General features: G+C 40.5%; 2 protein-coding genes across 2 annotated transcripts; one reads left to right on the forward strand and one right to left on the reverse strand.

The window, feature by feature from the left end:
- Nucleotides 1-647: 647 nt before the first annotated feature.
- On the reverse strand, nt 648-5787 carry LOC148872355 (wall-associated receptor kinase-like 8). Its single transcript, XM_088972269.1, has 3 exons — nt 4585-5787; nt 4404-4466; nt 648-2072 (listed from the first exon to the last, which is right to left on the reverse strand). Exons 1-3 carry the CDS (start codon nt 5390-5392, stop codon nt 871-873), a joined length of 2073 nt encoding a protein of 690 aa, XP_088828395.1. The 5' UTR covers nt 5393-5787; the 3' UTR covers nt 648-870.
- Nucleotides 5788-6682: 895 nt separating this feature from the next.
- Nucleotides 6683-16318, forward strand: LOC148872356 (ABC transporter G family member 15-like). Its single transcript, XM_088967574.1, has 9 exons — nt 6683-7183; nt 12772-12848; nt 12947-13408; nt 13501-13626; nt 13709-13840; nt 13950-14234; nt 14324-14596; nt 14704-14811; nt 15776-16318. The coding sequence occupies exons 1-9, from the start codon at nt 6943-6945 to the stop codon at nt 16121-16123; spliced, it is 2052 nt and encodes a 683-aa protein (XP_088823700.1). The 5' UTR covers nt 6683-6942; the 3' UTR covers nt 16124-16318.
- The last annotated feature ends 11349 nt before the right edge of the window (nt 16319-27667 follow it).

Consider the following 27667-nt stretch of genomic DNA (forward strand, 5'->3'; position numbering starts at 1 on the left):
AGCTCCGGTTTCCATTGCTTCCATGCTGCGTCAATAGGGATAAGAAAATCATCATTCAAGGTGACTCTAAGCTAGTTATCGACTTCCTCAATGGTAGATTTGCGCCTCTGTGAAGATTGAAAAGTGTCATCAAAGAATGCCGAAACCTAGTGGACTTTTTGAACTTAAATATCAAATTCAAGCATGCGTATCGGGAAGCAAATCAATCGACAAACTGGTTAGGTCGTAAAGCTCTTTTAAGCAGGGAGTGATAGGGGTCTTAATTTTAGTGATTTTATTTTCATTTGTGATTCGGATGTAAGGGGAAGAGCTACCCCCAGGCTTGTGTAGCTCATCTTTTAGCTATCAAAAAAAAACACCTGTCGGCTAAGTGTATTATTATTTCATCCTTTTCACTCAATTTTATTTGGCTTATATATAGGTATATTAACAATGCTTGTTCGATCATAAACTTGTTTAACATCTTGATGATCATAAACATCCAAACTCTACTACTTCGGGTATATATAACCTTTGTTGTTGAATAACACAGGAACAATAGTTTTTTTTTTTTTTTTTGTTAGGACCCAATGAGAAGAGAGATCCAAAATTAAATTTATTACGTTGGTTTGAATAAGTCACAGTTCATAGAAACTTTCTACGTCAAATTAAAGAAAGTCTGCATATCAGTAATTTCACATAAGAAATTTATGAATTTGATACATATATAGAACAATAAATTAAACATTAAAGTAAATCAAGAAGGCTATACAAAAATATATGAATTTATTAACATTTGCATAGTTACAACCCAAAATTGTATCATGCATGCAGAAAATTAATGAATGTCCTCTACCCTCTGCTACTTATGGCGACTGAAATAATGCATTGTCAAATGGTAGAAAATGCGTTGTTTCTTGGCAATGTGATACTGTACTGATCCAAATCTCTATTCTCACTTGAAGTTGAATAAGTGTCCCATAGGCTCGATGATTCATTTGTGAAATATTCAACCTCTCGATCATCTTGTTTAACTAATGAATTTTGTTTCCTCAATCTTAACCCCTCAAGCTCCACAACAACTTCTCTCATTGTTGGCCTTTTCTTCCCATTCAAATTCAAACATTTCTTTGCAAGGTTGGCAACCATATAGAGCTCCTCTTTTGTACTATCCTTCACAACTTCATTGTCAAGAACTTCAAAAAGATTGTTCTCTTCTAATGAAGACATAAAATATACAGCTAAATTTTTCACCTCTAAGGGTCTGGTAGAAGAAACTGGTTTCTCACCTGTTAGGAGCTCTATGAGAACTACTCCAAAACTATAAACATCACTCTTGTCTGTATAATGGCTTGACCGAAAGTACTCTGGGTCCAAGTACCCAAAGGTTCCTTTCACCATGGTGGTTAAGTGAGTTTGATCAGTTACTATTGACCTAGAAGTCCCAAAATCTGATAGTTTGGCTCTAAGCTTATCATCCAAAAGTATGTTTGAGGACTTAATGTCTCTATGATAAATGGCTACTGAAGCTGCCGAATGCAAGTAAGCCAGTGCTCCTGCAACCTCAATGGCAATTCTTAAGCGATTATCCCATGAAAATGATAAACCATCATCTCGATCATGGATGTAGTTGAAAAGGTTTCCACCAGATATGAACTCATACACTAGCAGAGGAACTTCTGTCTCTAAGCAACAACCTAATAATCTAACCACATTCCTATGATTAATCTGAGAAAGTATCACAAACTCATTGATGAATTGCTCAGTTTGGACAGCATCTACCTTTTTGGACTTCTTGATTGCTACAATTTTTCCATCTGATAGCATACCTTTGTAAACTGTCCCTTGACCTCCTTGGCCAAGAATTCGATTCTTATTATAATTGTCAGTTGCCTTTTCTAACTCTTCTGCAGTAAAAACATTTATTTTCTCAGGAGCACAATCTTGTGAAGACATCTGTTGTTGTAACAACAATCCACCATTTCGTTTGAAGAAGTTCTTTTTGACTTTTTTGATCTCTCTTCTCTTTAGTGCTTTATATAGCCAAAAGCTAAAAATAAACATCAATAGTAGTCCAAACCCCAATCCTACACCTGCACAAATAGTGGAAACAAAGAAATAGAAACTTAATGAAAAAGATTATATCAATCTTAAAGGATATAATATAGTAATGTTTTCATTTTCTAAACGAACTTTATCTTTATCCAACTCAACTTATGACAAGAAAATATGTAGTGAAAATCAGCATCAATCAGGATGCTTTAGTGAGACGGGAATGCAACTATTGGAGTGGTAACTGGAGACTTGTTATAACCGTGGGGGAATTTGTGGTGCAAAAGAAGAATTCTTAGGACTGGTGACTAATAATACTGCTAAAGCAACAACTATCTGAGAATAAATGAGACTAGTGTTTGCTGGCGTTTGGTTGCAATGCAAATTTTGATCAGGTGCAAAATTTGTACCTTGTTCAGATTTGCTTTTATTTGTTCGTAGTTATAATTTACATTCTTATCTGAAACAAAATTTGTAATTTTTTGTCTTTTTTCTATTCATTGGCATTACAAATTTTGCATCTCAAAAGCTGATGCAAAATTTGAACCACCTTCCTCCCACTTCAATTATTTTCCATAAACTAGAGACTACAACATCTTGCATCCTACCTTATTCCAATACCAATTATTAGGGCTTTCATTGGGTTGGGTTGGGTTGGAGCCGACAGACCCGGTTAAGAATGGCAACAGGGTGGGGTCCCCATCCTCATCCCCACAGGGATCCCTATTCCCCGTGATATTTTATAATGTCAATCATTTTGTTTTTGTTTTTCACTTATCTTAAGAATTAAATATAACATAGTTAAAATTTATAATCCTATTAAAAATATACATACATACATACATACATATATACACATATATATATAGAGAGATAGAGAGTAACAAGGATCCCCATAAGACAGGGATCAGGATTTATTATAATTGAGTCGATCGGGTCAGACCTAATTGCCCCAAGAACCACAGTTTGATTCTAAGACTAAAATTACATACCCTATCGGGTGCAATTCTGGATCCTTAATGTTTCTTGCAGAGTTGGTTCCGGATCTACCAGGAGTCCTGGGCCCAACCCAGGCCAGCCCGTTGGCAGCCCTAACAATCCTTCTCCAACCTCCATTCCTTTTCATTTAAAGTATTATCGATGCATTTTTATTTACTTTCCATCAGTCCGGATTTCCTACTAACTTCCCTCTACTCCCCTTTCTACTAACCCCTTAAAATTATTCCAGCTGTTACAAAGTCCTATCTAGCGTAACGATTGACTAATGCCTTGATTAATCCCTCTGTTAGATACTATTTTCAAGAGATACCTATATTTTTATGCAATAATTAAATATTTTTTAAAATAAAAATATAATAATTTTGAGTGGTGTATAACTCTTTTTCCGATGCATGAATTTGCTTAGTAGGCTTAGAGAATTAACTTGCATATAATTAGAGAATGGGAAATTTGCATATAATTAAAATAGATATTTTTATTTGTATTTCTTTTCTAAGCCTAGTACAGAAAATTCATGCATTGAAAAAGAGTTACAAATAGGAGTGAGCAAAAAAACCAAAATATATATATATATTTATAATATATTATATATTATATATTATTTAAAATATAATATTTTATTTATATTTATAATTTTTTATTATATAGTTATATATATTTTTATATTAAATATTATAAAGTTAAAAAAACCGAAAAGTCGATGAACTAAACCGGTCAAGCAGTTAACCAACTGGTTTCAATTCAGTTTCGATTATCAGTTTTCCAAAAACAGATACTACCAATGCGATTCACAAAAAAGGGTAACCGAACCGTAAGCACCCCTAGTTATAGACCACCCAAAATTATTATATTTTTATTTTTAAAAATATTTAATTAATGCATAAAATAGGTATTTCTTTAAAATAGTATCTAACAGAGGGATTAATTAAGGCATTAGTCAATTGTTACACTATATAGGACTTGGTGACAGCTGGAATAATTTTAAAGGAGAAGTACGGATACACACGATGCAGAATTCTGAATTCCAGCCCCCCTCTACAACTAGCCCTCTCCCCCCTATAAACCACATCCTGCCCGTGAATTTGGCATCAATTCACGGTCAGGATGCATTCCCCCTGTACTTTAGGCCTAGTAAATTCTGAACTGGGCTGATCGGTATTTCTCCCTAATTTTAATTTTAATGGGTTAGTAGAGAGGGAGGTAGAGGGAAGTTGGTAGGAAATCGGGACTGACTTTTCATTTAAAATCTCAGAAACAAATAATAAGACAGTCAACCAAATTTGTATTGCAACCAAAGACAACCTTACCATTTGTCCTAAGTCCTACTAATAATGCTATTCCCATGAGAAGAATCCATGACCAAGGAATCTTACCTAGGCTGATCGCTTTCACCAAATACCATTTTCCCTTTTCGCAACGATGTCCAACCTTGCATCCTGACATGATTCATAAACCAATTAAAGTTGCTCAGTTCATCAATACTTCAAACATAAATTAATCCTTAACAAATGAATATTGAAACTGTGTATGTATGAACAAGCAAATAAATTGTACCTTGGCAGCCATGGGGAAGGTAAGGATTCCCTTCAAAAGGATACTTACAAATGCAAGTATTCCTCGAAGAGGACAAACTTATAGGGTAGGAATTGGGGCCACAATCTGACCACCAATCTAGCACCACCGGAACCTCTGTCATATTCTTGACATCGTAAGGGTTTGGTAAGTTGACGACGAACCACTGCTGGTCGACCACGAAAGCTGACTTGCACCCCAGTATTTCGTTGCAGATGCCTGCACTAGTGATGGTCACATCTACGGTCTGCAGCGACCACGGAATCGGGGTCTGGCAACAGCTGATGCCGCAACAACCTTTCTTTTTGACGTCTCTGCCTGAGCAAGTCGAGATGCAGCCTACCGTGCTGTTGTCGTGATGGTTATGGACGAAGGCACGGTTGTTGCAGCCGACTGCCACAAAGACGTTGCCGCTTTGTGAGAAGAAAAATGGGCTTCCTTCTAAACTGATGCGTCCATGGACTTCTATCTCGTTGGGGCTCGAGAATGTTGGGACGTTGATACGCAGTTCTCCATTCATCGATATGTTCAGAACTTGGAAGCGACCAGTGCTTAAGCTCAGGAAAGGTGTGGGGTGGCTAGAAGATCGATCACAAGTTATCTCAAATTGTTTGCGTTTGGAACATCGGTCTCCAATGCCGAAGGGGAAGGGAATACTGACATCCCCACATCTGTCTTGGCACCCAGGCTTCGCCAAGGGTGTTGCTTCTACGGCCGGTGCTTCTGTAAGCCATAATAACAGTATCGTTAATGAAGAGAAGAAGAACCAGAGCACGAAACGCAGAGCCATTCTCTTCTCCTCTCGGTGAGGGTTGGTCAAACCCGTGACCAATGTTTATTCTTATCATAAATTGCAACCTTCTCTGATAAATTTCTGCCTGATCAAAGATGACATTTTCGTCTTCCTGCTAAAACAAGACTTTGTGGAAGGCTCAATTCTTCTAGAAAGAAGACTTGACCTAATCTTTGAATAAGCCACGTCCAGGATCTGCTAGAGACAAACAAGAAGTCGAAAGCAGCAGGTCTACGGTACAATTAAAATAGAGATGAAATTTCTGGCTTGAGAGTTGGTGCCTGAATTAGTCAATGTGTATGTTTCTTCGAGACTGATTGATTTATGTGGGGCCATGCAAAGTTGCACAGATTCCTTGATGTTTCTCATTCATGTATTACTGTATTAGGCCCGGAATCCTCTTTGCACCCACTGATCCCAATAACAGATTAATTTGGGAGAAGTACCGATCAGCCCCGCCGAATTTACTAGGCCCAAAGTATAGGGGGAATGCATGCTGACCGTGAATTGATGCCAAATTCACGGGCAGGATGTACTTTATAGGGGGCAGAGGACCGAAAATCCATACCCAGCCCATGTAAAATTTCGGGCTGGGTTAGTTCTGGGTCGGGTTGAGTCTGCTCAAGTTGCACCCCTACCTACGACTTGGTGACTGGGCCGAAAGATCAATGTTTGAATTTTACCCAAATCAAACAATTTTTTACCAAATCAACATTTTTTTACCAAAAGACAGATTTCAAATTTCAACAGAACTACACCCAAAATCAAAGCCGAGATACAGTTTGAATGATTCAACCGACTGGATAAACGGCAAATTGAAAAAACTGATCGGCGAATTGAAAACACTAATCCAGACTAGTACGAACTTCATAATACGCTTGAATAGTACAGGAGATCCGGGCTCCTACAACGGGGGTAGTATTAGCTCATCTCCCCAATCCGAAAACCCCACCAGCATTGATGGGGCTGGATCCAAGTCCAATCTAGACCCAACTCCTGCATCGGGACCTTGAACACAAATGGGCCCAATTTAGTTCAAAGCCCAAGCATACTAACTCAAGCTGTTAGACCGGCCCACCTTTCAATATATATGAGATGAAATTGGAATTGGGCCTGGGTTGGTCCATTTCATAGCCTCCTACACGGTACATGGCTTATAGTTGATCCACTACAAGCCCACAACTGCCATCAGTCATTACTCATTAGTCGTTACTCGTCACTCGTAGTTTCTGTAAATCACGTGAAAGCCTCTACATTAATTATTGTTCTGATGCAAAATAATAACACGTCAAAGCATCCACCACAAATTTGTAACTTCCATTGCTGCCACAATAATAGCATGCAGAGCCGTCGGTAGAGGCGTTGCTTAATCGATCAAACGCATTAACTCTTGGTAGTTGAGAAAACTCTTTGTCATCTTCTCTTTGTTTATCAATCCTCGGACTAGCTAGCTAGAGTTCTAAAACTCAGGTGGGTCTAGTGGTGGCGGACCTGGCGGTGGCGGTGGCAGCAGCGACAGTGGAGGTGGCGCCGGTCAAGAGTCATAAATGGAGATTGAGGTGTCAAGCACAATCGGCAACTTATCGGAGATGGGCTCTTCGAGCAGCAGAGATGACATCGGGACGTATTTGGTATGGGAGGATCTAACGGTGGTGTTACCCAACTTTGGCAAAGGACCAACAAGGAGATTGCTCCAAGGCCTCAGTGGTTACGCTGAACCCGGTCGAATCATGGCCATCATGGGTCCATCCGGGTCTGGCAAATCCACACTACTTGACTCTTTATCAGGTAAGCTAGCTTCTCCCTCTCAGCTCTCATGAACGTATAATCTAATCGCCTTTTTTTGCTGTGTTTGGTTGCAATACGAATTTATAATTTATTTTTATTTTAAAATTTATCTTATTTCGTTTGATTGCAGTATAAATGAAAATAAAGTACAATAAGACTTCAAGCAGAATAAAGTGAAAGTGAAAATAAAATTAAACTAGAATTTGCATTTATATTAATGCAAATAAAATTATACTGCAACCAAACACAGATCTAGGTTCCAAATCCATTTATTTACAGTGCAATTTCATTTACATTGATACAATTATAAGAATTCAAATGATATGATTGAAAGAATGCAAATTCTTGTTTATTTTTGGTTTTGTTTTACGTTATTTTTATTTCATCTCTCTTTTGCTTCATCTGCACATCAAACAAAACAATACAAACCAACTCCGAAAGAAAAATCTAATTTCAATTCATTTGTATTCCGGTACTTTTGCACCAGTTCAATTGGAATTATACTGCGTAAAGCCAACGAGACAATGAAACTTCAAAACTTACCCTTTTCTCTTATCAATGGGTAAGTTCAGTTATCTGGTTCCAATATTGGAATCGAGCCTCATAAGAGAACCGATTTTACGAGTAAGACTGTAGAGGATTGAACTCATCCCCTCCCATGACCTTAGTTTGAAACCCTTTTATCCGAAGGGACACCTGTTAATGTAGACAATTACACGTCACACTAATTCGAGTGTTCACTTCATACCATTTATATATTCAACATGCTTGGTGTTTGGGACAAATTTGGAAAAAAGTTCGATTTAGTCATACAAAGGAGATAATATCTATGCTCGACAAATTCTCAGCGTACATTGAGAACATCTTCTGGAATTCTTAGTGGAAAATGTTCCTAATACACGGTGGGATATGTTGTGGTACGCACGCGATGTGAATTTCATATAAAGGCCAGTATTCCTTAATTAATTTTAGAGAAAATGATAAGACTGAGTTTGAAAGTTGGTGGGAATGAAGTATATGGACGCATCGGGTTTAATCCTATGACGGTGGTCCCTACCTTAAACCTAATTCTTAGTGTACGGGCAATACTATTGATCGTGACCGTCCAATTCGTTATTCTTTTTTATAGAGACCCACCATAATTACGAGACTGTCACTCCTGGGCCCACCCTGATCCAACCACATTAACTATACCTTCCAGTGCATTAAATCGGACAATTGTAATCATGTGAGCCTGGCCCATCTTCCTCCAGCCACATTTCATTTTCTTTTACAAATCTTTAATTTTACTCTACCTGGCGGGTATCGGTCCGAATCAGCTTCAACGGGGAGTTTTTTTCTTTTTTTGTTTTTTCTGTAGAAATAATTAAAAATTTAGACGTTTGTTCATGTTATTTTATTTGTTTAATATTTATACATAATAGAAAATAATAGGAAATTAAATGACGGGTTCTACACCTAACCAGCATCCAACTCACCTCAGCCTTAAATGCAAGTTTTGCATTTTTATGTACGGAAAATATTTAAATTCTAAACATTCAATCCATAAACGGTATGGGTTGGGAAGTGTAGGGAGGAAAGTAGGGTTTAATTTACAAAACACTCCTTGAACCCATATGGCAATTTCACTCGTCATGATTCATGCTCCAACCTGCCTACCCTAGTTGGGGTCGGATTATTGAGCAGTGATCGGATTTTAGGTGGATTTTGGGGAAATCTGAAACTTAGGTTACCAAGGATGGTATGTGTCCATCCAGTCCTAACCCCGACCCTTGACCTGCCCCGACCAAAAGTATGGACTATGTATATATAGAACTTTTATCTTATGTTATATTACAGAACATAATACTTACAATAATTCTACGTAGGTTTCAACAAAATTGAAAAAATTAAGGGATCCCCATTCCCCATGGGAATGAAGCATGCAAACCCAGCTTCACCCTGCCTTGTCGCTATTCCTAAAAACCATCCTTGACTTACCCAAAAAAGGGTAAATTATAGATAGGTAAGATATACTTTGTGAGTAGAGACAGATAGGTACCCTAAACTTTCGAATGTGACACTTGAGTACCCAAAACCTAGTTAGACACTTCTCTTACATAGCAATGATTTGTAATAATCAAACCTGATAATAAAACTGTGAATGAAAGCTGACAAGAAAAATAAGTATTTAAAAATAAGAACTCGGGAACGAAGATCTCATAATAGAAAATCAAACCCAAGTATGAAACCCTTTTCCTTCATTATTGATTGATCCATGTTTCTTTTCGCTCAAGGCTGAGAATAGAATCTTAGAAGAAAAATAAGGATTTCAAAATAAATTAGGGTGTCTATTTCTAGGAGTTCAGAGTACTCAAATGTTGCACTTGAAAGGTCAGGGGGTACCTATTTGTCACTATCCCCAAAATATAGAGTACCTATATGTAATTTACCCTAAGAAAAATCAAATCTACTGAGAATGAAAACCCTTCTCTTCTTTGTTGATTGATCCATGTATGTTGTAGTTCAAACTTGTGAATGAAAATAGGGATAACAGATTTACAATTTACAGTTCCATACACTCCAAGAAAGACAAAATGGTCTAAAAAACACAAAAGGGTAGTTTTGGGAGTTTGGAATGTTTAAAGTTGCACATGACTTCAGATATTTAAGGGAACACTAATGGTTGGATTATGGAATTGATTTGTAGGAATTCAAGGTACTCAAATGTGTGGGATTTGAAAGTTCAGGATACCTATCTATCACTACCACTAAAGTACAGGGTACTTAACTATAATTTACCCAAAAAAAATAAACAAGTAAAACCCTCCTTGTATGTATTTTTGATGAATGACACTTGATTGGTGACCTTATCATGACATATAGATTGATTGGTTATATGTTTTCAGGTATCATAGTTGAACTCTAGTTTTTTTTTCCTCTTCTTGGTAAAGTGGTTAGACCTTTTTAATTATTTGGTAACTAGCAAGCAAGTCCAAGAAAATACATGGCATTGAATAGAAATTTGGTTAGGCTCAGATTGGCATATTTGATTTTTGACATCAATTATGGTCGATAACCCCTCAATTCCCCTCTTTTTGCTTTTAATATAGATATAGGTAAGAAATTAGATCTCTTAAAAGCAAAAATCATACAAACATACCCCTAGAACATGGCATCCAACCACCATTGTAAATGTTTCATGTACTTGTACATTAAATTATGGGGAGATATTCCCAATATGCGGGTAGATGCACTGCTCTCGAGATGCACATAGTTCTTTCTTTCAAGAAACCACATCTTAATAATCAAAACCCGTTTTCTTAGGATTGAGTACAGGGCACCTAGAAGTAATTAATAAGTACACCTTCATAATTTCACAATGTTTTGCATTTTATTCAAATGTTCAACAATTGAAATACCTTCCTTAAACTTCAAATTCACAAGCTTCCTAATCAAGAAAGCCTTACTACCTATTTTTTTTTATACAAAAGTTTCAACTTTTCTAAAGAGTTTATTAAAGTTTCTATGTAAATGTGATGGAAGATGCTATCTTCAATCCATTTCTTGAAGACTCTTATAAACTTCGATCAAGTTTCTTGCATTCCTCAATGGACATTTCTTTTGATTTGATTTCTTTTCATTCAATAAATCCATGTAAGTCCCTACAATAGAATAATCTTTCATTTTTTGGTTTCAAAATAGTCTATTTTTTTTTCTAGACATAGTTATATGACTTGTACCAACATCCATGATTTACACCCAAAATACATTAAACACAACTCTAATTACCACTTGGGGTATGCAAATCAATAATGATAAATCTAATGGTGAGATAAAGAACAAAGTCCAATGAGACAAAATATCAAACACAACAAGAGACAATGTGAAGGTAAAAACCATCGGACCATAGCCCAAACTTACACTATCAATTTACATAATGGGGTTACAACTTCTCTGGATGGAAACATCAAGAGACAATAACCTCTCCTCGATATACTAATTATAACAATAACCAAACAAGATACACTCTGATCAATAATATGAAAAAAATCTTATCAAATAAGGTTGTCAAAAATTCTCTAGAACTTATCTGGATTCAACTGATTCAGATTTGTGCTGCAACAAACAAAGCCTTAGTAATGAAGCTTATTGCAAAATTAAGGATATTTGGTTTTCCAGAAAATAAAGATAATGGATAGTTTAAGTGAGTCAATTTTTGGTTTAAAAGCATAATACATTATAGTTGTGGCTTGAATTCTTTGTTGCAACCTACTCCAAATTAAGTTGAGAAAAAGCCGAAGGCAAAATTTCATATTGGTTTGTGGTGGAAACATAGTAGTTCAAAGATCCCCTTTGAACTTTCACTTTGTGACAATTACCCCCTAACTGTTAAGTTATACGATGGATGTATTAAATTACTAAAATATCCACCTCAATTTTCCTTATTTCTTTACTTTGCCCTTTTTTTGTTAAACCCTAATTAACCCAAAAATACCTCCATTTCTTTCCAAATGAAACCAACTAAAATAACAAGATTCATTTCACTAACATAGAAAAACATGTTTCTTTAAATTCTTTCATTTCACTTGTATAAATGTCTCTCTTCATCTTAAAATATAAAATTACTCATTCCTTTCTCCAGTCAACCACAGAAAAACCAAACGAAATCTTAAATTTATATTTATCAAAAAGAAATCTCTACCATTTCATCTGAATATTGAATTCAGCAAGAAATCTATAAGGGTCTATTAGAGCAAGTTATCTAATAGAAGGGGTGTTCAACGCAAAGTAAAAGTTTAAGGGGTTTTTATCACAAATGAAAGTTCAAGGGGGTAATTGTCACTGAGCCCATAGCTAAGGGGGTCTTTGTAATTTGTCAAAAAAGAAAAGCCAAAATGATTTTTCTTAGGGATAAGTGGATTGCAATCCCTCTCAGAAATCTGAAATTGCAGCCCCCTCCTAGTCTACTAGTAGCCCCCCCCCCCCTATAAACCGCATCCCGCCCATGAATTTGGCATCAATCCACGGGCAGAATTCAATCCACCCCTAGAAATCTTAGCTCTCTAGGGTGGACTGAACTATAAAAATACCTTTTTTCTTAAGACTCTGTTTGTTTTGACACAAATCTAACCAGATACAAATTTTGAACCTGGTTCAGCTTTGCATTTGTTTGTTTGTAACCATGATTTGCAGTCTCTCCTGATACAAAATTTGTACTTTGTCTCATTTGCACCAATAGTCAGTGCATGTTTTACATCTAAGACTGATGCAAAATTTACATCACCTTCTTTCCACTTCAATTCTCTCATATAAAGTGGGAACAGCATAATCCTGATTCTTACCTCAATCCCAGAAAACAGGAGACTATTTAGCTTCCTATCTTACTTCTCACAAACAAACAAGACGAAGTCCAATATGAAGAAAAAGTAAACCAGAATTAAAACTCAGCCAATTTGCACTCGCATGCATTCAGACCAATTCAAATGAAATTCGCACGGCAAACAAACTAAGCTTAAAGAATTTATTCACACATGTATTAACATGTACCCAAATATACAAGAGGCCTACTTTACCTCGAAAATCACTGACCTTTGATCCCTTAACAGGTAGGCTTTCTGGAAATGCTATCATGACTGGGAATGTTCTCATCAACGGGAAGAAGAGACTAGACTTTGGAGTTGTTGTAAGTAACAGTCTATTTTCTCTTGTATGTATATATTCCTTCTTATTACTAGTTCATCATTTCATACCCATGAATATCTCTGTTCAAATTTTCATCAGGCTTATGTAACCCAAGAGGATGTTCTGTTGGGAACGCTCACAGTTAGAGAAACTATCTCTTACTCTGCTCATCTCAGACTTCCCACTACTTTGAGCAGAGAAGAGATAGATGAGGTGGTTGAAGGCACAATCTTGGAGATGGGTCTTCAAGATTGTGCAGACAAATTGATAGGGAACTGGCATCTAAGGGGAATCAGCGGTGGAGAGAAGAAGAGGGTTAGCATTGCACTGGAGATTCTCACACGTCCTCGTCTCTTGTTTCTCGATGAACCCACCACTGGGCTTGATAGTGCATCAGCTTTCTTTGTTATTCAAGCTTTACGAACTACTGCTCGAGATTGGAGGACTGTAATCTGCTCTATACACCAGCCAAGTAGTGAAGTGTTTGATCTGTTCGACGATTTGTTTCTCCTCTCCAGTGGAGAAGCTGTTTACTTTGGAGACGCTAAGAAAGCTGTGGAGGTAATTAGGAAAGAATGAAATAACCCATCAGAGAACTTAAAAAGAACAATACAATGATAATCTAATATATTATTCAGTAACTCTTGATACAGTTTTTCGCTCAAGCTGGATTCCCTTGTCCTAATAGAAGAAACCCTTCTGATCACTTTCTTCGATGTATCAATCGAGACTTCGACCTTGTACATGCAACTCTAAAGGGATCTCAGAGGATTCGTCGAGTATGTGATACAAATTCCATTAAATCTCTGTGATGCATTGGTATGGCCTCCAGAATTTGAGCCTATTCTGTTTTGTTTACAGAAAATTCAAGTAGCATCAGATCCTCTAATGAATTTGGCAGCTACAAGGATAAAAGAAATCCTCGTTGAAAAATATAGGACATCAGAGTATGCAACACATACAAGAAGACGGATTCGAGAACTCGCAAACGTTGTAAGCATTTCAAACTCGAGCAAAACAGATTGATCCACCCTCTACCCTTCAACCCCAAAAAGAAAAAATTTCTGATGAACTGCTACTGATTAATCTTCTGTCAATGCAGAAAGGACTTCCCACTGGATCAAACAGTGGAAGCGAGGCCACCTGGTGGAAACAACTGGCCACATTGACAAGGAGGTCTTTTGTAAACATGTACAGAGATATCGGGTACTACTGGCTAAGGATAATAGTCTACATAATGGTATCTCTGTGTGTTGGCACCATCTATTTTGACGTTGGCACTAGCTATAGCTCAATCTTGGCGAGAGGAGCGTGTGGTGGGTTTGTATCTGGCTTCATGACATTCATGTCCATAGGGAGCTTCCCATCTTTTATTGAAGAAATGAAGGTAGTAATCTTTAATGAGATGAACCCATTTCAAGAAATTTGGTCTAGTTCTATTTTATTGAGCTGTCGAAGTCTCTTCTTTTGAAACAGGTCTTTTCTCGAGAGAGGCTCAATGGGCATTACGGCAATGCAGTGTTCATCCTATCCAACTTCTTCTCGTCTTTCCCTTTCTTGGTTGCTGTGTCTGTGGTGGCTGCAACCATAACATATTACATGGTGAAACTACACTCAGGGTTCTCTCATTATGTGTTTTACTGTATTAATCTTTTTGGCTGCATTGCTGTTGTAGAAAGCTGCATGATGGTTGTTGCAGCTCTGGTACCCAATTTTCTCATGGGCATCATCACTGGGGCAGGAATTATTGTAAGAAACTACTACCATAGCCTCCCTAAAACAAAACTTTCTGCTCTTGTATTCACTCAACAATCACCATAACAGATTTTATATCCAACGGGCGCTTGTGTACTCAGGGAATCATGATGATGACTTCTGGGTTCTTCCGAATGCTGCCTGATCTGCCCAGAGCCTTCTGGCGCTATCCAATTTCGTATATCAATTATGGGGCATGGGCGTTACAGGTAATTAACTCTGGAACTGGTTTTATTCATATTTTCCATTAACTAAGGGTCAGATTGGTTCACTGTTGGAATCGGAATGATCTATTTCCATAGTCTGTTTGGTTCAGACAGGAATCGGAATGGGAATTGGATTTCAATTCTGTCCAATGAAACAGTTAGAATCGGAATGGCCACTCCCTCAAATGGGAGAATGCCATTTCACCAGGAATGGGAATGGGATTCCAATTCTGTCCAACCAAGCAATTGGAATCCGATTCCTCACCTCCATTCCTATGAACCAAATGGGCCCTAAGTTCTACATTTGGGATATAATTTGATATACTGAGCTTGTTTTATATTCTAAAGCAAGGCCCTGTTTGCTTTTCGGTAATTTATTTATCCAAATAAATACATTTACCCATATTCTTTCATTTCCCATATAAATAAGACGTCTATTTTGGTCATAAAAATCTATGGAACACACGATACACAATTCTGAATTCCAGCCCCCCTACCACTAGCCCTCTGCCCCCCTATAAACCACATACTGCCAGTGAATTTGATATCAATTCACGGTAAGGATGCATTCCCCCTGTACTTTGGGGCTAGAGAATTCTGATCTGGGCTGATTTGTACTTCTCCCAAAAATCTATTATTAAGGGAGAATTTTTGTCACATCCAAGTGTTAACAAATTTCTCTTGAGAGGGAAAATTATTTATGTGCATGGGAGATAGGTATCACTTACCTAAAAAATATACTTTCCCTGATCTCCACATTAATCTGAAAAAAGGACATGAATTTTTTTGGTCAATTAAAACCCAGATCCCATTAATTACCAACTTTCCCCAAAAGAGTAAATCAAATCAATTCTACTTAATTACAATGGAATCAATTCAATTCTTCAATAAACCCAGTTCATCAATCATGAATTCTAATCACAATTTAGTTCTGCAAATTAGATTTGTCTTTATAATCCAAATGTAGGGCTCATACAAGAACGATTTGCTGGGGCTCGAGTTTGATCCTCTGGTACCTGGTGATCCTAAACTGAAGGGAGATGTAATCATCCGGACAATGTTTGGGATTCCGCTGGATCACTCCAAGTGGTGGGACTTGACCGCTGTCATGGTCATTCTCGTATGCTACAGGATACTCTTCTTCGTCGTACTAAAGCTGAAAGAGAGAGCATCGCCATTGTTCCACACCCTTTATGCCAAGAGGACACTCCGACAGCTTAAGAGGAGGCCTTCATTCAAGAGAAAGACATCTATCAAGAGATATCCGTCCTTCCCATTGTCCTTTCAAGAGGGTCTCAACTCACCACTCCCTTAGAGACAGCAGCAGTCAAATCCCTGTTAGAGCTCAGAATAATTCCTGTAACATGTCTCATGAACTTCATTAACTATGTTCCTGAATGGACTTGGGTTTGAGAAATGTTGGAATTTTTTTATTTTTATAACAAAATATCGTGTACTTACAGAGAAGTTGGATACGTAATTCAATGTCATATTCTTATTGTTCTCTAAATTCTTACCGTAAATTTGCTCCATGTGTAATTAATCTGGGCCAACGACGGCCTTCAATTCAACATTGTATTTAGGTTTATTAAGTATCAATTATATTCCCTGCCATGCCAAAAAAAGAATTATATTCCCTACCCTGATCATAATCGTAACAACCCTTTAAAATGAAGAGGATTAATCTTTTATCTAATAATTAGTTTTCCTTTTTGACCTTATATCAAGGTTTTAAAAACCAGTCCGACCGTTTAATTGAAATGGATGGCCCATTCTGATTTAAAAAAAAAAAATTGAAATAAAAAGGGCCAAAAACCATTGTCCAGATCAATGGGTCGACGGTTTGACTGTCCAGGTCAACGGGTCACTAACCAAATCAATGGTTGTTTAGCTCAGGAATGGTTTTAGGGTGAAATGGAACTAGTTACCTGACCGGTTCCTGGGTCAACCATTCTGATCATCCAGTCCGATCCAGTTTTCAAAACTATGGTATATAGAGCTTGTTTCGATGGCAAGTCCAATCAATTTAAGCTATAATGTTATTGCATTGTAAGCTTTCTTAGTAATTTCATTCAATTTGAGTTGTAACTTGACCACTTATGCAATTGTGCTGGTAATAGCAATTGGTTATTTTAATCCAAAAGTAATGTTTATTTTGGAATCAGTGTTCACAGCAGATTCGGGGTCTTTTCTTCGGCCCCATTTGGTTAGTGGGAATAGGGGTCTGGAATTCGAATCCAACCATTTGGTTAGGCGGAATCAGAATTTCATTCCCATTCCTGCTGGAATGGCATTCTTCCATTTGAGGGAATGGTCATTCCTTACTCTTCTCTTGGGAATGAAATCTCATTCTTGCTGATTCAAATTCCTATTCCCATTCTTGTCTAAACTGTTTATGGGAATAGACCATTCCAATTCTGATTCTGAACGATGGGACATGGGTTGAATGGTTCAACTGCCATTTGATTCACTCAAATTAAAAATGTAAAAAGAAAAAAAAGAATGAAAATGGTTAGAGATTATTTTTCAAAAGTTAATTTGCATCAAAAGTTTAAAATAGGCTTAAATCAATAGCGAACTCACATCTTGTCTGAACAAGGATGCAACAATACCTTCCTGAACTTTCATTTAAAACAGAGACCCCCCCCCCAATCTTTTACTCAGCGACAAATACCCCCGAACCTTAAATCTGATGACTGAATGTGTTAAATTATCATAATGCCCACCTGAACCTTCTTTATTTTCTTTTCCTCACCCTTTTCTCTTAATCTGAAAATATAAAAATAATCCACTCCTTCTTCCAATAAATCAAAAAAAAAAAGCCAAATGAAACCATAAATTTATATTTATCATAAGAAATCCTCTACCATTTTATTTGAATATTGAATCCAGCATGAAATCTACAAGGATCTATTGGGACAACCGAGAGGACTTTGATATTATATTTAGAAAAACTAATGGAATCATAAATATTTCAAAAAAAAAAAAAAAGAAAATGGTAATTTGAGGATTTAAGAAATTTAAAACAGCTGAATGAAGATTTTTTTTCGAAATTAACCAACAGAACTCTAACGGAGGGAATATTTGTCGCAAGTTTAGGGGGTATTTTTCACTGACCCCATAGTACAGAGGGTCTTCTAATTTACCCTAATATCTATTAAGAAGTGTTTGGTACTGATGTTCCATTTTTTGGTCACATATCAGTTTTTTTGGCTAAGTACCTATTCATTTGGTCTGCTCTCAAGTGGCCGATGACTCAAAGGCCAAAGTGGAGTTGCCAAGTGTAGCGCAACCCAGCTGCTCCCTGCAGGAGATGATCTGCTCATCTTTTTAGACGGCGGGCATTGTTGATATGCAAGAATTGAATCAGAGAACCCGAGGATGTTTACCCGGTGAGGTCACTCCGATAGCTAAGTTAGCACTTAGTTGTGAGCTGAAAATGATATTAGGAAATGAGAGAGCTAGAGAACTGGTGGCGAGCTGACTAGTGGCGAGCTGTTTGTGAAGTGTCGAGCTGCTTGGAGGCAAGCTGCCTAGTGGCGAGCTGCCTGTGAAGTGTTGGGCTGCTTAGTGGCGAGCTGCCTATGAAGTGTCGGGTTGCTTGGTGGCGAGCTGCCTAGTTGTCATGAGGTGCCACATGTCATAATGTCATTGGATGGCCAAATCCGCCCTCATCATTTGTCCCCCACTCCCAAGCTGAAATTAACTCGGCGAAGGGAGTAGATTTCTCCTTTTGGCCTGGAATTTGACGAGCTCGTAAGCACTGATTCAATTCCTTAGGCTCTGGGAGCGATTCGCAGTCCACTCTTGGATTTTGCCCATGCCGAAGAGGCAACTGGGTCTTATGTAGTGCCGAGGTCTCTGCCAGTTCGGTACTTTAGCCCTTAGGCTCTGGGAGCGATTTATAGTCCACTCTCGTTAATTTTGCCCATGCTGAAGAGGCGACTGGGTCTTATGTGGTATTTTAGCCCTTAGGCTCTAGGAGCGACTCGTAGTCCACTCTCTTGGATTTTGCCCATGCCGAAGAGGCAACTGGATCTTATGTGGTATTTTAGCCCTTAGGCTCTAGGAGCGACTCATAGTCCACTCTCCTTGATTTTGCCCATGTCGAAGAGGCGATTGGGTCTTATGTGATGAGGAAGTCTTTTATCAATTTGTCAGTTTGCACCTAGGCCAGGCCGCCAAGTCGGCGCATGTGCCAGGCTGCCAGGCCGCCAGGCCGCCAGGCCGTGCACAGGTCATCGGGTCGCATGCAGGTCGCCAGGCCACGCCAAGCCGTGCCAGGCCGCGCTAGGCCACCGGGTGGGTGCCTTAAAGCTATGATTGCGCTGCATCAGCCTCGTGATGCCGGTCACCCACTCCTACAAGAAGCTACTAAGAGCTCAACCTTCGTGAGCAGCACTACTAACTTTAGGTCACCAGCTCACACAGGAGCCTTGGAAGGCTCGACCATCAAGGGCGCCCATGTAGTCTATTGGCCGCCAACTCCCGCAGAAGCCACGAAAAGCTCATCTTTGTAGAGGGGACCTCGCAAAGAGGACTGATGAGGTTTTATCTGAATTGAAAGTAAAGTTGGTAGAGTTGCTTAGTCTATTAGCTATCAACTTCCTATAGTCTTTGAGTTCATAAAAAATGGAAACTATAAAGCGAGGACTTAGCTTTCTATAAGAAGAGGACTTAGCCGTTTAGAGGATGAGAACTTAACTTTTTGTAGTGTTTCCCACAAAACCACTGAGGGTTCAGTGAATGTCGCGCTGACTACAGGAGGGAGTGGCGCGTTCACTTGTGCAGTCACTTGGGGCATCGTCAGCACTAGGACCCCAGCCGCAGTAAGCAATATGGTGAACTGACCTATGCAGACAGACGGAAACTGAGGTTGCCCTTCGAAGACGTTCACTTCGTTGTTTTGTCCAGCATTGCTGGAGGAAGCCATGGATTTGATTCTGAGCTTGAGATTTTTGAATGGAGACAAGGGTATTTAGAAGCAGTTCCCACAGACAGCGCCAAATGATGTTCCGCTTTTCGGTCACATATCAATTTTTTTGGCTAAGTACCTCATCATTTGGTTTGCTCCCAAGTGGTCGATGACTCAGAGGCCGAAGTGGAGCTGCCTAGTATAGTGCAACCCGGCTGCTCCCTGTAGGAGATGATCTACTCATCTTTATAGATGGTGGACCTAGTTGATCTGCAAGAATTGAATCAAAAAACCCAGGGGTGTTTACCCAGCGAAGGTCACTCCGATGGCTAAGTTAGCTGTGATGGGATCTATTTCCGTGTTAGTTGGGGATAACGTCACCAACCGGTAAGGTTGCCCATTTTCGCCTGAATCGGGAAGTGGGTGAGCTAATACTAGTCGTTACAAGTCATAATCCCGTAAAATGTGGGGTACGGTGGTGAGCTCCTCAGGGTTGTCATGCGGTGGTCGGTTTGACTAGAAAGTTAGCTGCCCGTAAGGAGCCAGGCTGCCTAGTAGCGAGTTACCTGTGAAGTGCCGGGCTACTTGGTGGTGAACTGACTGTGAATTATTGGGTTGCTTGGTAGCGAGCTGCCTGTGAAGTGCCAAACTGCTTGATGGCAAGCTGCCTGTGTAGTGTCAGGCTGCTTGGTGGCGAGCTGCCTAGTAGCGAGCTGCCTGTGAAGTGCCAAGCTGCTTGGTGGTGAGCTGCCTAGTTGTCATGAGGTGCCACGTGTCATAATGTCATTAGAGGGCAAAATCCGCCCTCATCTAATACCATTTCCATTTATTAGAAAATTGGCGCCAATTAATAGGCATTTCTTGCAATGATGCCTCATTTTTTTGTTTGGTTGAGCCATTTATAAGGAAAGTGGCCGCCTCATTTTTTCTCCGATTGTAAGGAGTTTTCTATTGTTTGGCTTATGCGATACTTAGTGGCGCCTAATTGTGATAAAGTGAAAAAAAAAATGTTTTGTCCCAATTTTCAAGACATATTCATACAAAATGTTCTCATGGCAATTGGCAATGATACCTAACACTGCCTAATACATGTGTTAGAGTTTTTTTAACAAGGTTGACATATCTAAGAAAAGGGCACCTCAAAAGTTGTTTTGGCTGCCGGTTCAGGTCCAAGCAATCAGACCGTCTGGTTTGGTCCATGTCGGCCTACATAGTAAAGAAAGAGGTCTTACTAAACACCCAGTGTTAGACCAGGTTTCAAACTATTAGGAAAAACATTAATCTAGTTCTTTCCAATTTTAAAACCATAAAATGGTAATTTATTCATGACGACAATCCCCTTGTTTTTGCTTTACTAAAAAGGAAGTTTTTTACTGCCATTCCTCTTATCACTTGCCTAAAGATTAATACATTTTATGAAAAAAAAAAAAAACACTTTAAATTAATTCTTGGAGGTAGGTCTAAGGAACCTCTAAGAGTGCCAGTTGGGGCGGGTCCATACCAACCCCAGGCCGACCCAGTTCACAAACATATATGGGTGGGTTTGGATTTTTTTGTCGTCAGCCTGGGCCTGGGCCCAAAACATCAGGCTTTTTTATTTTTGGAACAAGGCCAATGCCTACACATTTGGTAGTCCAAGCTTAATAGACCTTAGCCCAATTCAACAACAGCTTGACTATTTACATTCTAGGTGTGCAACTTGGGTAAGCCCAGCCCAAAGCCAAATTGATCCAGTCCGAAATTTTACATTGGTTAGGTTCGGGCTTAAGAAGTCAGGCATTTTTATTTTTTAGGTTGGACCTTGACCTAGCCCTTAGGTAATTCCAATCTGACTCAAATATACATATTCATACATACATATCTATATATATATATATAAATTTGTATACACATTTATATACTTGTATATATATTTAGTAATATATATACACATTTGCATACATATTTACATATATACAATTTTTAAGTGGATTCATTGACCAACCCGAACTTGGCCTAGGCCCAAGCCCAATCCAAATGCACCAAAATTACAGTGCAGGCTGAGCTCGGGTAAAAACAATCGGAATAAGGCCTTAAGCCCAAATTTTAGGAACGGGCCTGAATTGACTGTAAACCTGGCCCAATCCACCCAACTTGCACCCCTACCACATACATAAATGCATATTTAAATGTTACATATATACACACATGTATGCTGAAGAAACAAATTTTAATGCAAACTGATTCAAATTATCAAATCACTACGTCCCTGTTGTAAGATAATTCTTTTTATTTTTATCAAATTTCTATATTTACAAATAAAGATATCACCCTGAATATTACATTTAAACATATTTAAAGGTGGTAGAGAAGTCTGAGATGAGCCAAGTAACATAATTAAAATGCTATCTGATGAGGGCAAATTTGGCCCTCCAACGACATTATGACACTTGACACCTCAGAACAACTAGGTGACACCCAGGACCACTATGACAACTACTTGCCTTTGCTAAGTTGATGGTGCCCCACCAGGCATGGCTTGGCACAAGCGCGACCTGGTGGCCTGTCCCTGGCGGGACTTGGCCCTGGCACCAGCTAGCAGCCTGGCCCTGACACGACCTAGCCCTGACATGAGTTGGCAGCATAGCCCTGGCGCGACCTGGCCCTGGCACGAGCTGGCAGCCTGGCCCTGGCTCGACCTGGCCCCTGGCATGAGCTGGCAGCCTAGCCCTAGCACGACCCGGCCCTGGCACGATTTGGCAGCCTGGCCGTTGCGCGACCTGGCCCTGGCACGAGCTGGTAGCCTTGCCCAGGCACCAACCTGGCGGCCTGACCCAAGCACCGACCTGGCGGCCTAACACAGGCGCCTTCCTGACAACCCCGATGAGCTCACCACCGTACCCTGCATTTTATGGGATTGTGACTTGTAACGGCTATATTAGCTCACCTACTCCCCGAGTCAAGCGGAAATGGGCAACCTTACCAATTGGTGGCTTTATCCCCACCTAACACGAAAGTAGGTCCCATCACAACGGGAATACAGGAACTGCTCCACTTAACCCATGAGGACTCCAGTATATAAAGACCTCACCCCCCAGGGGCAAATGTATGCGAAAAAGATGGGTAATCTCTACTCTCTAGCTCTCTCTAGCTCTCTCTCTCATTCTCCAAGGATATGTTTCAGCTCGTAACCAAGTGCTGACTTAACCATCGAAGTGACCTCACCGGGTAAAAACCCCCGGGTCCTCTGACATTTGGTTCCTTGCAGGCCTCTAAAAGAGCAACAAAGCTCATCAAGGTAGCTCACCACCAGGGAGCTCGTAATCAATGTAGCTCATCTCCAAGCAGCTCATCAAGGTAGCTCACCACCAAGGAGGTCATAATCAATGTAGCTCATCTCCAAGCAGCTCATCAAGGTAGCTCACCACCAGGGAGCTCGTAATCAATGTAGCTCATCTCCAAGCAGCTCATCAAGGTAGCTCACCTCCAAGCAGTTCATCAAGGTAGCTCACCACCAGGTAGCTCATCAAGGTAGCTCAACTCCAAGTAGCTCATCACGGTAGCTCACCTCCAAGCAGCTCATCAAGGTAGCTCACCACCAGGCAGTTCAGCACCAGGCAGCTCGACACCAGGCAGTTCGCCACTAGGTAGCTCACCACCAGGCAGCTCACCACCAGGCAGCTCACCACCAGGCAGTTCACCACTAGGTAGCTTGCCACCAGGCAGCTCGCCACCAGGCAGCTCGCCACCAAGCAACTCACCACCAGGGAGCTCCACTTTAGCCCCTAAGTCACAGGTCACTGGGGAGCAGACGAGATGACCAAAAATGGTTACATCATTTGGCGCCGTTTGTGGGAACACGCTACAAAATGCTAAGTTCTCATCCTACAAAAAGCTAAATCCTCTTCTCCCAGAAAGCTAAGTCCTCACCCTTTTTAGAAACTAAAGCTCTTGCTTTGTAGTTTCCATTTTTTATGAACTCAAAGAAACTGAAGCTCTCGCTTCATAGCTCTAAGGCGATCACCTGGCGGCCTGGCACGCCCTAGCAGCCTGGTACAGGCGCGACCTGGCAACCTGACACATGCGCTGACCTGGCGACTTGCGAGACATGCTCGCCGATGAATTCAACATGCATAACCAAACACTCCCACGATCCTTGGAAGTTGGCCCACGTGCCGAACTATCTGGAGGGTGGTCAACATGCATGGCAGTTACCTCCAGAAATCTCGAACAACTTAGACGACCTCGCAAAAATCTCGGATATGGTGCGTGAAGCCCATGCCAAACAATGCCTGTATAAAGGCACCAACCCCCAAAGCAAGTAAGCAAGTTCCAGCTCTCAGACTGTGATTTTTTGCTCGTAGTCTACTATGAGAGTACTGACTTAGCCATCGGAGCGACCTCACCGAGTTAGCCATCCCGGGTCCTCTGACATTTAGTTCCTCATAGGTCTCTAAAGAGAAATGAAGCTCATCACAAGCAGCCCGACACCTCACAGGCAGCTTAGCACCTCACAGGCAGCTCGGCACCTAGACAATACTGCTCAAGACCCATTTGCCTCTTCGGCATGGGCAAAGTGCAGGAGTGGACTACAAGTCACTCCCAAAGCCTAAGGGCCACAATACTGCTCAAGACCCATTCGTCTCTTCGGCATGGGCAAAGTTCAGGAGTGGACTACAAGTTGCTCCCAAAGCCTAAGGGCCACAATACTGCTCAAGACCCATTCGTCTCTTCGGCATGGGCAAAGTTCAGGAGTGGACTACAAGTCGCTCCCAAAGCCTAAGGGCCATAAAACTGCTCAAGACCCATTCGCCTCTTCGGCATGGGCAAAGTTCAGGAGTGGACTACAAGTCGCTCCCAAAGCTTAAGGACCACAATACTGCACAAGAGCCAACCGCCTCGTCGATATGGACAAATTTAACAAGAGTGGACTATAAATCGCTCCCAGAGCCAAAGGGCTAAAGTACCAAACTAGCAGAGACCTCACCTTATGGGCAGCTCGCTTCCAAGCAGCACCCAGAGCCTAAGAACTGAATCAATGCTTACAAACTCGTCGAATTACGGGCCAAAAGGAGAAATCTACTCCCTTCGCCGAGTTACTTTCAGCTCAGGAGTGAAGGGCAAATGATGAGGGCAGATTTGGCCCTCCAATGATATTATGACACCTAGCACCTCAGAACAACTAGGTGACACCTGGGACCACTTTGACAACAACTTGCCTTTGCTAAGTTGATGGTGTCCCACTAGGCGTAGCCTAGCACAGGTGCGACCTGGTGGCCTGGCCCTAGCACGAGTAGGTAGCCTGGCCCTGGCACAAGTTGGAAGCCTGGCCCTAGCGCGACCTGGCCCTGGCACGATCTGGCAGCCTAGCCCTGGCGCGACCTGGCCCTGGCACGAGCTGGCAGCCTAGCCCTGGCGCGACCTGGCCCTAGCACGAGCTGGCAGCCAGGCCCTAGCGCGACCTGGCCCCTAGCACGAGCTAGCAGCCTAGCCCTAACGGGACCTGGCCCTGGCACCAACTGGCAGCCTCGCCCAGGCACCGACCTGGCGGCCTGACACAGGCGCCAACCTAACAACCTCGAGGAGCTCACCACCGTACCCTGCATTTTATGGGATTATGACCTGTAACGACTATATTAGCTCACCCACTCCCTAAGTCAGGTGAAAATGGGCAACCTTACCAGTTGGTGGCTTTATCCCCACCTAAAACGAAAGCAGGTCCAATCACAGCGGGAATCTAGGAACTGCTCCACCTAACCCATGAGGACTCCAGTATATAAAGACCTCACCCCCCAGGGGCAAAGGTATGCAAAAAGGATGGGTAATCTTTGCTCTCTAGTTCTCTCTAGCTCTCTCTCTCTCTCTCTCATTCTCTAAGGTTGTTTTTCAGCTCATAACCAAGTGCTGACTTAGCCATCGGAGTGACCTCACCAGGTAAACACACCCGGGTCCTCTGACATCTAGTTCCTTACAAGCCTCTAAAAGAGCAACAAAGCTCATCAAGGTATCTCACCACCAGGGAGCTCGTCATCAAGGTAGCTCACCCCCAAGCAGCTCATCAAGGTAGTTCACCACCAGGCAGGTCGTCAAGGTAGCTCACCACCAGGCAGCTCATCAAGGTGGCTCACCACCAGGCAGCTCATCAAGGTAGCTCACCTCCAAGCAGCTCATCATGGTAGCTCACCTCCAAGTAGCTCATCAAGGTAGCTCACCTCCAAGCAGCTCATCAAGGTAGTTAACCCCCAGGCAGTTCACCACCAGGTAGCTCACCACTAGGCAGCTCGGCACTAGGCAGCTCGCCACCAGGTAGCTCACCACCAAGCAGCTCATCTAGGTAGCTCACCTCCAAGCAGTTCATCAAGGTAGTTCACCACCAGGCAGTTTGCCACCAGGTAACTCACCACCAGGCAGTTCGCCACTAGGTAGCTTTCCACCAGGCAGCTCCACTTTAGCCCCTGAGTCACCAACCACATGGGTGCAGACGAGATGACGAGGTACTTAGCCAAAAAGTTGATACATCACGAAAAAATGATACGTGACCAGAAACAGTTACATCAGTATCCACTAAACACTGTCAACACTATACCAATAGGCCTAGGCCTTGGGAACATTCTCCCATGTTCTAAATGTGTGGCTGCGGTTTCTAGTTGGGACATGTTGGGAGAGTTTGGTTGATAACATATCTAAACCCATTTAAAGGACCCAATATATCTAAATCCAAAATCCAATCTAATTGGACCTTATAAATAGTGATTCAAATTCGAATCTCTTAAGTATGCCATATATCCATATCTAATCTGATATTCAATTTTATTTATTAAAATTTAATAAATTATTAAAAATTTAGTATTCTATATAAAGAAAAACAAAAGATATAAGTATTGTGTTTTTACTATTTGAGCTTTTGAATTGCAGAGTGATAAATATGCTACACTCATAGGTTTCAATGACAATTGGGAATTGAGAATATCTATGTATTTATATGCTTTTTTTATGAGGAAATTCCAAATGCAAAGTTACAAGGGATTGTACGAGCAGTGTGAACAGTCTTGTGAGTGTCAAATCTGATTGTATGTTTAGCTTGATAGAAAATAATAGAAAATTAGAAAGTTAAGGCAAGATCAAGCTCTACATTTCCTTCCATGGGTCTCACTTGTATGTTGAACCCTCAAGTCAATGTTCCCTAAAATTTCTTTATCCTATATTGTCAATTAAACATACAATCTTAGATAATGGACCTAAAGCCCATGATTAATATAATTAATCAAGATATCACATGACTACTTAAGCTATTATGTGACATGGGTTAATATGGATTTTGATATGAGTATGGAGCACCCATTCTCTTAAGAGGATAAGACATATCTTATAATAGAGTCTAGATTCAAATAAAGATTTGGATTAAACCTCCGAATTCGATTATGAGTGGTGCTGCTTAAAAGGTTAAAAGAATGAGAGATTGAACTACTCTAGATAACTCAGTTTTCAATTCTCTCTCTTTTATCCTCTTGCCGCCCAAGAAACCCTAATTTAATCTCTGAATTTGGGACTGATCTTGATCAATTCTCTATCTAATTTTCGCAAGAAAAAATACAAAGAAAAATCGTGCTCACCTCCCCACTTTGATCCAAGGAGTTTGATTGCAGTTTTGCTGAAAACTGCATTGCTGAACCGGGTTCACTTTATGTTGTGTCATTTTCGGTGGAAGCTGGTTTTGGGATTTGATTTAGGCGTGAACTACCACTTTGGGAGCTACATTTGTGAAATTCGTATCAGGTATGCATTTCCCTCCTTTTGGTTTCAAATCTGCTCTGGTTTCAATGCAAGATCAATCCTAGAAAAATGCAATTTTTCTAAAACTAGGAATACAATTCCTATAAGCTTGAAAGAAAATTTTTAAAATTTTGTCCAACTGTCCAGCATGGTCTGATCATCCATTTGATGGATTCTACATCCCTTCAATCT

The sequence above is a fragment of the Nelumbo lutea genome, chromosome 2 (genome assembly GCF_056320005.1).
Source record: "Nelumbo lutea isolate HS-2025 chromosome 2, American lotus-T2T, whole genome shotgun sequence".
NCBI classification, from domain to species: Eukaryota; Viridiplantae; Streptophyta; class Magnoliopsida; order Proteales; family Nelumbonaceae; genus Nelumbo; species Nelumbo lutea.